We start from the raw sequence: 14,727 nt of genomic DNA on the forward strand, positions 1-14,727 counted from the left end.
CGATATTAATTGTGAATTGTGGTTCCAATATACATCATATACTCTCTCCCCATGCCTTCGGCCTGGTGGAGACTACTGGACATTTTATAGTGTGTATACAGTAACATCTGACCAATAAATCAAGACTGTATTTGATATCCAAGAAACAGAAGAGAAGTTCATATGGGTTGTTGTTATTGTTAGCTTGAAACTGTCTAGTGCTGCTGAGACAATGAGACATGTTGTCTGTGTCCTGACAGTATCCTTGATTCCTTCCACAGTGCTTTTGATATCTAATCTTGGAAACAAATGACCCAATATTGCATAAAGAAACTGTCTGCAAATAAATATGTTGCTATCCTGCATGCCTTTCCTTTAGCTTTCGCTGAAGGAAATGCCACCCTCTGTTGTTTTGGTCATCATTCTTTGCAGTGTGAAGTATTGTTGTACAGTATAGGGTAGCTTGTGAATGGGGACAATTTCCCAGCATTAACACTGTGTTCAAAACACATTATACAGGAAATACGGTAGGCCTATCTACATAACTGCTATTCATCTTCCAGCATCTCAGAGTGATAGAAGTCATATACAGAATGTACATCATAGAATGATGATGTAGTTTTATAAATAGCATTGCACAATATACTGTAACACATTTATGGCATACTTTGCACTTCAATGTTAGTTATGAGCAAAAATAGACTGTTACATTCATTTATTTGACTTTGTAAAGGGCAATTCCCCTGGAAGACCTAACTAATCATCACCTATGTACAGTATATTATATTACACAACATGTACACCCCTTTCTTTTTGTCTGCTTATGGATCCTCTGCCATGGCAGATAAATAACAGATCTCGTTATCCTTTTAGATCTGATTAGATCCTAATTTCATATATGCATGAACTTTTAATGTTTAAAAGCATCTCCCTCTTAATGAATCTCTATTTTGTTCTGCGTTTTGAACATTCAAGCAGGAGTCAGGGAGTGCATACAGGCTGTACAGCAGCTCCTGCAGTGTTCATGCCAAATCAAGGCAGCAGTATCATACGACATACGACAAGAGACTGAAACTGTGGGCTCCTTAGGAAAAACATTCCAAACCCAAGGAGTCAGGCAGATTCTGATTTACTTTCTAGGGCCCTCCAACTTCATAATGGCGGTGAACATTTTCAAATGTCATTTCAGATTTCCTACTAATGCTCAATAAACTCTGACAGTGTTGTCATATTCTTCAAATCATCAGCTGGCTAGTTAGGATTTGTAGAAAAGATTCATTCATATCCAAATGCCACGTACAGTATGCCTAATGTCTATTTGACTCACTGTGCAAAGACACATTTTTTTATTTGCGTACTATTAGTTCAATAGACCCATTTCACTGCAGCTATACTATAGGAATTAGGAAGCTGTAGGAAATAACATTAATTGTGGGTATGTTTCATTGAGGTTAGGCTACTGTACACCATTGTCATTATAAAGGAGCTCCACCTTTACCAACTGTGATGAACACATTCATTATCAATTAATCATTCATTTCTAGTCATAATCCAATAACATGATGTCACTGTATGATTCTGAAATGGGCATACTATATAATAAATACTTTTACTTTTGATACTTTAAGTATATTTTGATGATGCTAATACTTAATAATTTTGCCTCGGCAGGCGATTGTCATTCCTGCATTCACATGACCGACCCGCGCTCTAATGGTGCTTTCAAGTGTTGGGTTCTATGTTTCTCTGAATCTGGCATATGTCACTCACAGTCACACCTGGGCCAACCGACTAACTCACATGTTTTATGGTGGGCAAATTGAAAGAAAGATGGAGACGATTGATTATCTGCCATATGTGTCACATGTAAGACATTGTGATTGGTTGCATTGTGATTACTTCACAATTCGGCAAATTTGTGTTCACTTGTCATCCGACATACAGTACAGTGTTCCTGTGGCATTTCTTGGTGGGAAACGTATGTGGACTGTAAATCAGATGAAGCATTGGGCAAATAGGCTCATCGGTATAAGAAGGCTGCTCTCTCTCTCTCTCTCTCTCTCTCTCTGTTTTTTCAGCCAATGCAGCCGATCTACAAGATCATGCATAACAATGCGACATGTTGTGAGCTTGTGGATCTGATATTTTCAAAATAATCTTGAAAAAATATGTGAAAATGGGGCAATGTTTTACTTTCATGCACCATGGCTCCATAGTAGTCTGACTAAGCTCCAATATGTATGTTTCAGACATACATATTAATGTGGGTGTCCTTGACATGAAAATGTTTGAGAACCACTCATTTAAAGCGAGAAGAAAAAAGCAAACACCTAAAAAACAAGCCCCCCAAAAAAATGCAACTCGCAACCACCAATATTTACAAGCAACTGTACAGAAAAACATGCCCAAAGTCGCGTATATTAAGCACTAGCAGACATGGCAACACTGGTCTCTGTGTCTCGGCATGTTTGTCTGTCTGTCTCCCTCTCTCCATCCCTCTGTTGCCTTGGATCTATCTGCTATCTTGCTCCACCAGCAGGCTTGTTTGTAAAGTGATTTACTCTTCATCTCCTCATCTATCTACACAGTGTCACACCACTGACACCCCGCAGACAGGTGCTGTAACCTCTATTAAATATCCTCAGGTGAATTGAAACTCCTTTGAACTTGAACATTGTGCGTTTGCCCTTTCCTTTTTACAAAGCAGAGCCCGTTTGCAACAATGAAAATTAACTGTGCTTTTCGTGATAACAGCCTATAAAGTAACAATTTCAGCCGAAACCGACTAAGTGCATCTGTAATTGAATTCCGTTTGTGCCACCGTCCCGCGTTGCATCATGTTACCCATTATGTGAAGTGGAATGGGTTTTCTAAATTAGGACAACAATTTAATTTGTGTTTTGTGGTACATTGTCTCTTGAGAATGTAATTCACCAGCCACTGATGTTGTTTCCCATTACGTATCCCTGTACCCTTTACAGTTCACAAGTCTATACGGGAAGCTGCACACATTCCTGTTCCCCTATATGTTCTGCCGCATGTGTGCACGCACGCACGCACGCACGCACGCATACAGACACACACACACACACACACACACACACACACACACACACACACACACACACACACACACACACACACACAGAGAGAGGATGAATGTCACAATACATAACTTCAATCTGTGTTGCATAACACATCTGTCACTTTCTGTTTGGACGCATGACAAGTCGGCATGTGTGAGAATAAGGTGTGACAACATGGCATGTTGACACTGTTACTCTACAGCAGAGAATTATCTGCCAGGCTGCAGGAGCAATGCATGGAAACAATGCATTGCCCTCACCATACAGTACAATATGTCTCTTAATAAGAGTGAGTGGGCGGGGAGGACTGGAGAGGTAGATTGAGCTTTCCTTATCTAACCCCCCCCCCCCTGCCACACACACCCCATAAAGCCTGATTTAGTATATATTCCGTTGTCCAACGACGTCGCATGCCAAAAAAAAAAGAAGATCTGCAAGCTCACGCGTGAGTTTGTTGATCTGGCGCACGGTGCGACACCATCACACATTGATGTGTATTAAAGCATTAAACTCCTGAGGAACATTTACATAATGGAGGGTGGAGGGGTGGAGAGATGGAGATGGTGGCTGCCTGCAGTGTATTTTTAACCTGCCTCGCTGCCTGTCTGTCACCATTAAGTATGCTCATAGGTAATGGCCTTGTGTCTTCTCTCGTCGTGGCACACAGGAAAAATATGTCCCAATCTGTATTCAGGTCAGATATTCACCCGGTGTTTGAATACTAAATAACATCACAGAGACAGAGTGTTTGAGTGGGACGTTAGCATTCAGCGGATGAATTAGAAAATTCTAGTCACTATATTATACTCTACGCCGCTGACAGCTTATAGGAAGGTTGTCAGTGTGGCGCTTTCAATATTTGACACACAACGAGTGCCAGGCAGTGTGTTATGTTATGTGTGCATGCGCGTGTTTGTGCGCGCGCGTGTGTGTGCATGTGAAAGGAACAGTGTGTTTTTATGTTGCTCTTAACACCCACCCCCCCCCCCCCCACCCCCTCTCTCTCTAGGCTCTGAATATTATATAGCTGCATTCATCAAAGAACCTAACCCCTGAAGAACATGGGTATTGTTGGTTGGTGTTTACCACTACACAGCAGAGTGTTCTTTTGACACTGGAAGTGTGAAAATGGACTCTGAATTTTGCTGTGCCTGTGCGCTTGCGTCGTGTAGTGTATGTTTATAATAATACATAATGTTCATGTGACATGAACATTATGTTCATGTTGCAGAACAAAGATGTACTGTAGCCTACTTTATGTGCTAAAAAAATTATATATAGGCTATTATTGCAGGCTATTATTTGACTCGGTCATTCTTTTCATACTACTACTTTTCCATTTCTCACAAAAGTCTGTCTTTGTCTGCATACAATTCATGACCTACCTTTTTACCTATATGTCCAAATGTTTTGTTTTTTTTGCCAATGCAGAGTTTCTGCCTTTCAGTTTTCTCTTTTTATTTTCCCTGACTTCACTCTCTGTCTGTCTGTCTGTCTGTCTGTCTGTCTGTCTGTCTGTCTGTCTGTCTGTCTGTCTGTCTGTCTGTCTGTCTGTCTGTCTGTCTGTCTGTCTGTCTGTCTGTCTGTCTGTCTGTCTCTCTCTCTCTCTCTCTCTCTCTCGCCCACCCCTCCCTTGACCCCCCCTCACTCTCTTGATCCGTCTCTCTCACAAATGAGGCTTCTGTGTGACCGGGGGGGCAGTGGAGCGTCCCACAGTCAAAACCATAGAGTCAATTGAACTCCGAAGAGTGTACGAATGGAACCAAATGGGCCTGTGTGACTGTGAGGGTCCCTCTGCGTCTGCGGGTCCATTTTGGTGGTATCCGTACACTCTTTGGAGTTCAATTTACACAGATGATTTAACCCATTCTGACCTGAGATCAGATTCATACGAGGTTTCCGCCGGACACACACTGGTCTGATGAACCCATTCTGACCTGAGATCAGATTAAAAAAATGTCAGTCGCTCTTCGATTTTTCAAAAAATAGCAGACCTACAAGCTCGTATCGCGCCACTCGGTGGCGCGATATGAGCTTGTAGATCTGCTATTTTTAAATAGCTAAAGCATAACATGATGCTGACACCAAAATGGGTGCCCGTTCAGAATGGTTTAATTTACTGGGGCCAAGGTGTGACTGATTGGGACCATTTCTATAAAAAAAAAGGGCTTCTTCAGCTGCTCCATTCGCCACCTCTCCTCCAACACCTCCATGCGAAACAATAACAGCATTGCTCCTCCGCTCCCCTGTCCTTGAAATAGGATTACTGTGTGAATGGGGTTTATTATTATATCTCATAGGAGTTTCACTGTTTTTTTTTTCTTTCTTTCTTTTTTGCTGTACTAAAAGTTAACTATTTGCTAATTCATGGCTATCTTATATAGATTTTTTAAATCCAGTTATTCAATATTGCATTTGAATAATTATGGTGTGTGGGCTGGCTGCTTTACTTTGAACATGGAAACATTAGATGAGGTTTTTTTAGTGGCTGCAGAAAATGGGGCAATTTTTCATAGTGAAACAAATTCATACAAAAATAATTAAAACAAAAAAAGATACAGGGAACAAAAAATAACAGTTTTCCTTGCATGATAATGAACCATGTATACTATTTTATTACTTTATGAAGATGGTTATAGTCCACTGTGTACGACGGAGCATAAAGAATCGTTATTCTCTGCACAAAGGCTAAAGGTTCCGTCCCATGCTAAATGGGTAAGCGTATGATTTTGTAATGGCATTTTATACAGTAATAGTATCGTAGTGCCTTCACTCTCATGTTTCCCATGAAAAATGTAATACATATCAGGTTGGTTGTTGATGCTGACTTTCGCTCAGTGAATTAATCTGTGTTCATTTACGCATTTGTAACCCTGAAAGTGTACAAATGTAACAATGGACCCATCTATCTATCTATCTATCTATCTATCTATCTATCTATCTATCTATCTATCTATCTATCTATCTATCTATCTATCTATCTATCTATCTATCTATCTATCTATCTATCCATCCATCCATCCATCCATCCATCCATCCATCCATCCATCCATCCATCCATCCATCCATCCATCTATCGTATCTATCTATCTATCCATCCATCCATCCATCCATCCATCCATCCATCCATCCATCCATCCATCCATCCATCCATCCATCCATCCATCCATCCATCCATCTATCTATCTATCCATCCATCCATCCATCCAACCATCCAACCATCTATCTATCTATCTATCTATCTATCTATCTATCTATCTATCTATCTATCTATCTATCTATCTATCTATCTATCTATCTATCTATCTATCTATCTATCTATCGTATCTATCTATCTATCTATCCATCCATCCATCCATCCATCCATCCATCCATCCATCCATCCATCCATCCATCCATCCATCCATCTATCGTATCTATCTATCTATCCATCCATCCATCCATCCATCCATCCATCCATCCATCCATCCATCGATCGATCGATCGATCGATCGATCGATCGATCTATCTATCTATCTATCTATCTATCTATCTATCTATCTATCTATCCATCCATCCATCCATCCATCCATCCATCCATCCATCTATCCTCTCTTCTCTCTCTCTCTCTCTCTCTCTCTCTCTCTCTCTCTCTCTCTGATAATATTCTAAGTGCTCCACAATCGCCGCTGCTGTTGTTTAAAACATAGGCGATGTTCCCATGGCAGCATTTCTCCAAGAACATATCATGTACATATAGTCATATAAAATCGATAGTTAGTTGAATGAGACTGTGAGAGGGATAAAGAGAGAGAGAGGGGAGCGAGGGAGGGAGGGAGGGAGAGGAAGGGGTATAAAAGCAAGGCTCAATGGAGTGTGATGCACTCATAGCTTTCCCTGGCTGTGCACAGCAGCCCAGGCCCCCTGAATGTGCATGTTGTTTCACCAAAGATTAACCACTTTAATTAGTATGCTACGCTGAATGGAGGTGGTCACTGCTGTATGAAATAAGCAGTGAAACTCTGCCTGCGTGACATTGAACAAACCATAATGAGATTGCATTTCATGGTATGTGAACATGTATTTTCCCAGCTTTTCATTGACTTGCTGTATAGCCCATTCTGAACGGGCACCCATTTTGGTGTTGGCATCATGCTATGCTTTAGCTATTGAAAAATAGCAGATCTACAAGCTCGTAGCGCGCCACCGAGTGGCGCGCTACGAGCTTGTAGGTCTGCTATTTCTTTTTAAGAACGACTGACATTTTTTTAATCTGATCTCAGGTCAGAATGGGTTAATCAGACCAGTGTGTGTCCAGTGGAAACCTCGTATGAATCTGATCTCAGGTCAGAATGGGATAGTAATAAATCATACCAATCAGACAAGGCGTATGGGTGGTGGGACGTACTGCTGCTGTCAAGCGTTAATTTCCAAGAAGAATTACATTTTTTTTCCATCCAATGGGATTAGATGTGTGCATTTTTAGGGGTTCCACTGCACTACATTTATAGCGTAGAATTTGACTAATCATTATTAAGAAGCAGTTCACAGGCCCAGTTCTACCTAGTATCTCTCTCTGTCTGTCTGTCTGTCTCTCTGTCTCTCTGTCTGTCTGTTTATTTATTTTATTATTTATTCTATTTTCTGCACACATTAAGTGGTGCAGGACAATGTGTAAAGCAAATGCATTACAGTAGTTTCACAATTACTTTGTAAACCTTTCCAACATTACAAATTCATGCATTTTGTATTGTTGCACGTTTTTAAGCTCTTTGACATTGCAACAATAAGATAGCAAATAGCAATACAATAATCGAAATAGCAGTAACTACTAGTAAGTACTAGAATATATACAATACAATTTCACAATTTAAGATGCTTGTGGTTCGGTGCTGTGTTCATGGGTCCTACCTCTAAATATTAGAGGCTCTAATATTAGATAGGCCTACTACCGTATGTACAGTAATTGTTAACTTCACTTAGACTAGGAGTGGTGGTAGTGGGATTCGTCTCCTAGAAAGGTCTATTGTAGTTTCCTACAGCTCAATGACAGTTAGAGAGCAATTACTCAATGTTAACAACAAAATTAATTAACAGATTAACAACCTAATTAATAGGGCTGTATTTTGCGTGTCTTAAGTACCAGGTCTTATTCCCTAACTTGAGTAAACTAAAGACCTGGAGGCGTGATCAATGCCATTTGGCTATTCTGAGTGGCCAAAGAGCATTGATCACGCCTCCAGGTCTTTAGTTTACTCAAGTTAGGGAATAAGACCTGGTACTTCACACGCAAAATACAGCCCGAATTCCTGTCTAAATTATTCATCTAGTCTGTTCATCTTAATTACTGGCATTAGGGAAAGCATATGCATACATTTGATTAAAGTAAAACCTAAACACAACGTTTCTTTTTTTGTTTGTTTATGCTTTTTTTCTGCAGAGAAAGCATGTAAACTTCAGCTATAGTGTCCTTCAACATGATTATGGTATCATCCATATTCTACAACATGATCCATTGTCTTTGAGATTTATTTTTCTCAATTCCCTTCAAACCACTCACCACAGATGGTGTGTCTTAGAGAACGCTTTGTCTAAACAAAATACCCCAAAATGTTATCTCTCTCTGACTCGCTGCTCACAGACCCGAGCTCCAGTCTCAGTGGTGGTGACTAGGAGGATTAACAATGACTTTCCCTGTGTTTTAAAACAGAGCCAGTTAAGAGGATTGAGCCAGGGGTTTTAAGGGACGGATGTGTGGTTGCAGATAGGACAGAACTGGAAAAGATGTCTTCATTTTAATAGCTGGGCTACTATTGGCTACAGAGATTAGAAAGAGTCTGTACAATACACACAAACGCACACGCACGCACGCACAAATTTCTGTTCAATGTATAGGATAGGTGGTTGTCCTTGGGTGCAGTGCAAGTGAAATGACAGTTTCAAAACAGCATCCTCCTGGAGTTTTCAACGAGGGATGTTATGACTGTGACTTTGAGATTGCATAATGTATATATACCTGTGGTTTTGGACGAGTCTTGACACAGGATATGTGAGGTAAACTACAGTAGCTTGAAGAATACGAAGTTAGCAGAATAGCTAAACTGAAAAGTTTCACTTTCCTAGATGTTATACTCAGGCTATCTACATTTATACATTTTCATCACATTTTACTTTGACCTTTACTTATTTCTGCGATTTTTTAAATCTTTCTTTTGCTCATTAAATTCCCCTTTATTCCTTTATGTAAAGCACTTTGAATTAAAATTTGTCTATGGATATGTGCTATACAAATTACTTTAGTTTGCCTTGTCTTATCTAGCCCATTCTGACCGGGCACCCATTTTGGTGTCAGCATCATGTTATGCTTTAGCTATTGAAAAATAGCAGATCTACAAGCTCATATCGCGCCACCGAGTGGCGCGATACGAGCTTGTAGGTCTGCTATTTTTGAAAAATCGAAGAACGACTGACATTTTTAGAATCTGATCTCAGGTCAGAATGGGTTCGTCAGACCGGCGTGTGTCCAGTGGAAACCTCGTATGAATCTGATCTCAGGTCAGAATGGGCTAGGTGAAAGACTACTGTAAAGGAATAGTCATGATGTATTGACGACGTTAATGCAAACTTTATTTGGAAAAATTGATTTATATTGAAATCATGTAAAATACTTACAGTATTTGCATATCTTATTTACATACCGGTATGTGGGTATACATTGGTCGAAGGTCCATGCAAAGTAGTTGAACGATATTGAGCCTCGTGATTGGTCATTAGAAGAATGACCATTACCAAGATGTAGATAACCAGCTAATGGTTATTACCGTATATTTATTAAAAATATATTATATATTATTTAAAACAGAAAAATTAAATCAAAACTGTAATCATCAGACATACAATAATCACAAATGCATTAAAAACAACATTAATTAAATATTACACAGCACAAGAAACAAAGACGTTTGTTCCATTGATTAAGATATCCTGGTATCTTTCTAGAATTCTCTTGCATTGATTCTACTCTATTACTTAGCGTCAAATACTGGATAATTTGGAGAGGCTTAAGGCTTATATTTAACCCATTCTGACCGGGCACCCATTTTGGTGTCAGCATCATGTTATGCTTTAGCTATTTAAAAATAGCAGATCTACAAGCTCATATCGCGCCACCGAGTGGCGCGATACGAGCTTGTAGGTCTGCTATTTTTGAAAAAAATCGAAGAACGACTGACATTTTTAGAATCTGATCTCAGGTCAGAATGGGTTCATCAGACCAGTGTGTGTCCGGCGGAAACCTCGTATGAATCTGATCTCAGGTCAGAATGGGTTAAAAAGTATGTCTGTGGGATGCCCGCTGTCCTAGTGGTCCAGGGCGCATGCCACATATACTGTAGGCTCTTGCCTGACAGCGTGTTGCGTGTTCGAGTCCCATTCATGACGACCTTTGCTACATGTCCCTCCCTTCTCTCTCTCCCACTTTCTTGTCTGTCTTCACTGTAACTATCAATAAAGGCACAAAAACCACAAAAAAAAAGTCTGAAATAATGTCATTAAATATGCATTATTTTGTCTTCATTTAGATTCCAGCCTTTTTGGGCATCTTACTTTGAATTTGTGGTTCTTCAGTCTATTCTTGTCTTCAGTTTTCCTTCATTTGTCTTTCTTTCTCCAGCTCTCTTCACAGAGGTGCCACACGACATCACAACGCAGAGCGGTGCGGACGTGGAAATGGCCTGTTCCTTCCGTGGGGCGGGGACTCCTTCCTACTCCCTGGAGATCCAGTGGTGGTACACTAGGAACCACAGAGACTGGCCAGAGAAGCCTGCCTGGACCACCAACGAGGTGAGCTGCTGGATGGAACATCATCAGTGGTGGGGTTCTAACCGGGATGGGGGGACTGACTGGATAAACTGTTTATATCAGCGCATTCAAGAACCTTAGTCTGACTGAATAAAGAACAGATGTCCACAACTCTGCATTAATTAATAATGCAGCGGAAAAAAAAAAATTGTCATTATTTAGCTGACTAATATATCTTAGGTGAAGTGAGGACATGCATATGATTATATTATTTTGTCAGATTATACAGTATATTGCTATGGCTTTTGCTTTAGTACATTAAACGTGCCTTTCATCATTCAGACCTTTCCATTTCTCAAGGTTGTGCCTCGATCTCCCCTTTTTGTATATCAATGAATTAGAATCACAAAGTCCATTTTAGAATAAGTGATATATTCACAGGGTTCATTTGTGTGGGGCAGGTTCGCCTCGACCCAACCTGCTCCAGTTTATTGTATATCCTATTCTGACCTGAGATCAGATTCATACGAGGTTTTCCACTGGTCACACACTGGTCTGATGAACCCATTCTGACCTGAGATCAGATTCTAAAAATGTCAGTCGTTCTTCGATAAAAAAAAAAATAGCAGACCTACAAGCTCGTATCGCGCCACTCGGTGGCGCGATATGAGCTTGTAGATCTGCTATTTTTAAATAGCTAAAGCATAACATGATGCCGACACCAAAATGGGTGCCCGGTCAGAATGGGATATCAGGCAAAAGGAAATGGCCAGGACAGAAACCCTCTGGCACGGAAAGGAGTGGATAATTGCTTATTAGCTTATTAGCATTTGCCTGCATTGGGGGAGCAGGTTGACTCTCTCCCAACATGGGGGGAACGCACGCCCCCCTGTTGCGCCTCTAGACACTATAATTGGCACTGAGGAAGAAATAGATTTTCAAAATCTCTGTCTGCGCCATGAATAATTCATATAACCTATGCTATGCCCAAAAGAATACCTCACTGCTTCCACACACACATACACACGGTTTCATTTTCAGAGGCTGCCATGCACAGTAAAGTGTATGCATGTACTGTACACACCACACACACACACACACTTACAAGTATGCACACACAGTCACCTACATTTCTAGAGTTGACGCACGCACGCACACACACACACACACACACACACACACACACACACACACACACACACACACACACACACACACACACACAGCTTGTTCAAAAATAGCTCAGCCAAGATGTTACCAACGGTGTACTTTGATCTGGGACTGCAGGTAGTACAGCTACCGTACAGTAAGCTGTGCTTAAAAATGTTCAGAATATCAGTAATGGCAATCTATGGAAGTCAATAAAATGTTCTGACTTAATGTTATGGGAAAAGGCAGCTTAACGGCATGATATGTTGCATACCGAAAATAGCGGATCTACAAGTCAAAGCGCGCTGCGTTGTGACACGTTGTGAGCTTGTAGATCAGGTATTTTCAGTGTGCAACTAAGTAGAATATGACAGAGCGTTATGAATGTGTCATCCTTGTGTCTGTGTAGGTGGCGCCCCAGGAACAGATGTCCAAGGATGCCACCAAAATAAGTGTAAGTTTGTATCAGCTGTCAACTTGTCAACCTGTCAAAAAATGAAACCATCCAACCAGCTTTTGTGAGATCCCAAATTGTGGATCGAATATTTAATTTTCTTCTAAAACTTCCCCGTGCACAATCTTGGTCTTAAGCACGAGCACTGAATATTGAATAATTCATAATGTTTTTCAAACTTGCAGTGTGAATAACTCACACAGGCATGGTTTGAAATAGGCATGCACATTCTCTTGCCCCTCAGGTGGTGAAAGTGGCTGGCAGCAACATCTCCCACAAGCTCCGCTTGTCCAACGTCAAGCCGTCTGACGAGGGCACGTACGAGTGCCGCGTCATCGACTTCAGTGGCAGCGTTGCGCAGCATCACCGCGTGCGCGCCTTCCTCCAGGTGGACCCCGAGAAGGAGAAGGAGAACGCCCCCCAGCCACAGGAACCTGGGCACCGGGCACAAGCCCACCGGCGCCACCAGACAGACGGCAGGGAGCTGAAGAGGAGATCGGCGAGTAGCAGCACTGACTGCAACGAGAGCTGTGTGCTCTAAAGTGGGGGCTGGCGTCGCTTCATGTGTGCACAGATGGGGAAGAACCGAGTGCATGTTCCCGGTTTTATCTTTATGATGAAAAGGTCTTTATTTACACACGTCTTCGCAGCAGAGACCTGGGCCGTGATTGGACCTTTCGTTTTGTCAGCTACATGTTTATTTATAACCTCAGTCGCTGGCCGTTTGTGTACCGTCATTATGTTTGTTTGGATCTAACGTAGATTGTCGATGCCATTAAAGGGCATGTTTATTATTGTCATTGAAAATGACTCAATGTTCTCTTTGTTGTTATTGTTATTGTTTCTGTGCTTTTCTCCTATTGCTTCAGGTTTATGCTTATATGATTTTGATGAGTGAGAAGAATGTTTTTCCAATAGCCTAGAGAAAACTGGGACCCAAATCAAATACAGTACAGGACACAGCAAAATCCAAAGGTGCAATAGACAACATCCAGCAACTAGACGTTGCACTATCACCTGTGTTTTGCGTAAGGTTCCTTATATACCTCACTCAAGTCTGTAAGGCAGTAAATAAGAAGTTTACAACATTGTAACATGGTGGCTGCCTCCAAGGGTTTCTTTAGAGGGAAAAGGTACCTTTCCCGAATGTCGATAGCCATCAGCTTACAGGGGTAAACAAAACATAATAATTCTCAACAAAAACTGTATATATGATTGTCATAATCATAATACATTTCTGGGGAAAGTGATAACTTTTTTTAATCTCTGCAGATGTATTATTATTATTTTAATCCATGTACTGTCTGTAGGCCTACATATATTCTTTACTCTGAAAGTGTAGAAATTGACCTGAAAAAGCCTCATTCATACTCCAGTACGATGGCATTAATTGCCTAAAAAGAACAACACTCAAAAACAAGAAGATTTTCAGAAAGCAACACCATCGTGTGTAAGAGTATAAATTCTGCCACTTTTACACTTTGAGTTAAAGAAGCACTCAGGATTTTGCTGTGTACTGTAGTGGTAGAATACTGAGATGAACAAGGATTTGAAGGCCCATTGATAACATTAACATTATTTTGAAATAAATGTGTTTTCAATGGTTATCAAAAGGCCTCAAACTAAAACATTATACCAAAAGGTTGCAGTATTATCTTGTAAATGCTTTAAAATTTTCTCCACCATTTGTGTCTAGTTTTAAATGTTTTGTTTTATAAATTATATTTAATATCTGCATTTGAAAGGTTTGACTTTCTAAACCACCTGTCCACAGAAGACAAATGTAAAACATGTTTATACAGTACTAGTTGCGTTGCAGCTTTACAAAATAGCAGATCTTATAAACTTGCTATTTTCGGCATGCAACACCGTTGTACAATGGAGTATAAATTAAGCACATGCCTTCATCATGTCATGATGACTTGTATATTAGTGTTTTATTCACCCTTGATACTGTACACTTTTATCGTCATCAAAATAAATGATGTGCTACTTAACTAGAACTAAGAACCACAAGCCGTATGTTATTCATTCAAGGCTTTTGTCATTATACACTCAACTACTGTAAAGCTTTTTGCCTACACGTCTACCTGGACAAGTCATGTTTTCATCTCTGTGTCAAGTTTATCTTCATGACCGTATTTGTTCTACAAAGTGCTGCTGTTTGATATTTACTCTGTTAAATACATTCATTTTGACACAGAGAATGAAATACTGCCTTTTTCTTCTTTGCTATGATTTTGCTATTCCACAATGATCTGTAATGCATTTATAATGAGA

General features: G+C 40.4%; 2 protein-coding genes across 2 annotated transcripts in view; both read left to right on the plus strand.

Moving 5' to 3' along the window:
• LOC310862874 (V-set and transmembrane domain-containing protein 2-like protein) overlaps positions 1-13,624 on the plus strand; it is a 32,741-nt gene extending 19,117 nt beyond the window's left edge. The window contains exons 2-4 of the mRNA XM_083770990.1: positions 10,717-10,886; positions 12,403-12,447; positions 12,692-13,624. Of these exons, the coding sequence (XP_083627116.1) occupies positions 10,717-10,886; positions 12,403-12,447; positions 12,692-12,988 (512 nt within the window). The 3' untranslated portion in view covers positions 12,989-13,624. The remainder of the gene's footprint in view (positions 1-10,716; positions 10,887-12,402; positions 12,448-12,691) is intronic.
• The window catches only part of LOC310863866 (keratin, type II cytoskeletal 8-like), a 442,956-nt gene that overhangs the window by 124,984 nt on the left and 303,245 nt on the right, over positions 1-14,727 (plus strand). The window lies entirely within an intron of this gene.

This window comes from Protomyctophum parallelum (genome assembly GCF_964188405.1).
Source record: "Protomyctophum parallelum genome assembly, chromosome: 8".
Taxonomy (NCBI): Eukaryota; Metazoa; Chordata; class Actinopteri; order Myctophiformes; family Myctophidae; genus Protomyctophum; species Protomyctophum parallelum.